At 32.3% G+C, this 2,419-nt stretch overlaps 1 protein-coding gene across 1 annotated transcript; it reads left to right on the top strand.

The window, feature by feature from the left end:
• The first annotated feature begins 238 nt into the window (after nt 1-238).
• On the top strand, nt 239-2,419 carry LOC124833499 (gamma-interferon-responsive lysosomal thiol protein-like). Its single transcript, XM_047307994.2, has 5 exons — nt 239-595; nt 1,185-1,250; nt 1,365-1,505; nt 1,946-2,026; nt 2,168-2,419. Exons 1-5 carry the CDS (start codon nt 281-283, stop codon nt 2,255-2,257), a joined length of 693 nt encoding a protein of 230 aa, XP_047163950.2. The 5' UTR covers nt 239-280; the 3' UTR covers nt 2,258-2,419.

The raw sequence follows: 2,419 nt of genomic DNA, 5'->3' as shown, positions 1-2,419 counted from the left end.
ATTTTAGTTGTTTAACCCAATAGATTATATTTTATTCATCATAAAAATTTTGTATGTTATTTTATTACTAACTATTAACCGAAATATTCATATTGTGAGAAAACTAAACACTAGCATTGTTTGAGTGATTAAGATATGTCTGATACTTTCGGTTAACACGAATCAATGAACAAATATATTTAGCTTTTATGATACATGAATGACATTTATTAGAGTGAATCAGAAGCATCAGCAGAAACAGAAACACTGCACTGAGGTTTGCAGAGCCTGAACCAAAAAAATGGTTTCTCCAAAACTAGGCATCATCTCTGTACTGAGATTAGTCCCTTTCCTTTTCATCAATAATAATAAATCTGATGCTGCTTCATATTACGCTTCTGGTTTACATGGTGGTAGTGCTGAAGTTGCACCCTTTGCTTCTCAGAAAGTTAATCTTTCAGTTTACTATGCAAGCCTAAGCCAACCTTGTGCAACTTTCATTGTGAAGAATCTGGAGGAGATTTTCCACAGCGATCTCATCAACATTATCAACCTCCAGCTAGTACCTTGGGCCAATGCTTATGTTAATAAGACCAACCAATCTATAATATGTCAGGTTTTATTCTATTCATATGTTATCTTTGTTATGCTTGAAAGAATTAGAATTTGACTGTGTAAGATTGTTCTTGTGATAAAAGTTTGCTGATTTGATGTCATGCATTGTATTACAAAAATTTCTGCAATTATGGTGGTTAGCAAGCTAAAGGGTCTGAGAAAATTCAGGGAGTTAGCCAATTGCTTCAGAGTTTTGGTGATTGAAAATGTAAAGTCATGCATTTCTCATAAATAAATAAATAAATAATAAAACATTAAAATTGTACAGTATTTATTCCTCCCAGTTGCTAGGACTTTGGTTTATCTTTTATTTTTTCAGTACAATGGCTCAATTGGGGAAAAGAGGGTTTAATGTGATTGAGTTCGTATCAACATTTTAGCTGAATTTCCCCATCTAAAGAGTTGTGTGATACATGCACAAACCATATCAGTGGCGAATATTTGAAAAAGAGAATTCATATTTCTAACAAAAGGGTGTGTAATTTTGGTTTACAATCATGATAATGATAAGAGGAGAAAAGAGAGAAATGCTTGTGAATGAGATGACTAATGTGGTATATTTGATGATTATCTTCTATTATAAACTGCAGAATGGACCAGATGAATGTGAGCTAAATTCAGTGGAGACTTGTGCCCTCAATGTTTGGAATGATGTGGTAAGTGATGTGTCTTTCCCAGTTCTTTATAGAACTAAGCAACCTGACCTCAGAGGTTGTTAACATAATTTTTTCATACAAAAACTCTGATATCTGCCTTCATTTTATGTGTAGAGCAAACATTATGCTCTTATCTACTGCTTTGAGTTTCTGGCAATTGAGGGAAGGCACAAGAATTGGAAAGACTGTTTCAGCCAATTGGACTTGCCTAAGGAACCTGTTCTGAACTGCTATACCAGAGGAAATGGCACAGAGGTTATTTTACTCTACATTCATATAACTATAAGTAACAAGGACCTTTTTGTTTTGCTATGGTAGTGAATTTATTAACATAGTTAGTTTAAAGTCTACTTCTTAACATGATATAAGAGTCAACTTGTTTGTTGAGCATGTTCTTCCATATGTAGACTATCTATTAATATCTAATCTCACGTTTGAGATATATATATATATATATGTGTGTGTGTGAGAAATGTGTTTGAAGTCTCACGTTGACTAAAAATAAGACCAATTTATAGTATATAAGTGAGTGCAAACCTCATCAATTTAGTGAGATTAAGTTAGAATTAAAATTTACTTCTTAACCATCTATACATAGTATCATAGTTATATGAAAAGTTATTAACCTCATAAATTGAATTTCTACATTATGGAGTATGTTTTATATTTAACATAGAACTTTAACTGTTATACAGATTGGAAAAAAATATATTAACGAAACTGCACCCCTCAAATCTCTACCATTAGTGATGGTAAACGATGAATCAATCGGAAAGGTTTGTTCTTTTTTTTCTCTACTTGAAAATATTGTGCATATCTATTCATACTGACACACATATGAGTAGTAAGTTTTCCATATTTTTTTGAAGATACTCATAAATAAAGAGTGAAGACTGTTATCATTTGTGTTACTTCAGGTATATGAAAATTTTACACGATATGTTTGTGAGGCTTACAGAGGCACTCCTGTTCCAGCTGCATGCAATGCAACCTTCATTTGGAAATAAGTTTTATAAGCGCTAGAAGAAGAACATTTTGCTGAGAGCTCTTCAGAAAAAGCACACAACCTTGTGTAATCAATGCTGCATATGCTTGATACCAGTTAACATTGATAATCATAATACAGAACACACTCATTTTCATCATCATGTTCAATTTAAAGAAGACAA

This window comes from Vigna umbellata, chromosome 3, assembly GCF_029865625.1.
Source record: "Vigna umbellata cultivar VRB3 chromosome 3, Vumbellata_1.0, whole genome shotgun sequence".
Taxonomy (NCBI): domain Eukaryota; kingdom Viridiplantae; phylum Streptophyta; class Magnoliopsida; order Fabales; family Fabaceae; genus Vigna; species Vigna umbellata.
This window is presented reverse-complemented; position numbering and strand designations above follow the sequence as displayed.

Coding starts and splice junctions, on each gene's coding strand:
- LOC124833499 (XM_047307994.2), top strand. CDS start 281: ATGGTTTCTCCAAAACTAGGCATCATCTCTGTACTGAGATTAGTCCCT. Junction 596..1,184: donor ACCAATCTATAATATGTCAG/GTTTTATTCTAT, acceptor TATAAACTGCAG/AATGGACCAGATGAATGTGA. Junction 1,506..1,945: donor CCAGAGGAAATGGCACAGAG/GTTATTTTACTC, acceptor ACTGTTATACAG/ATTGGAAAAAAATATATTAA.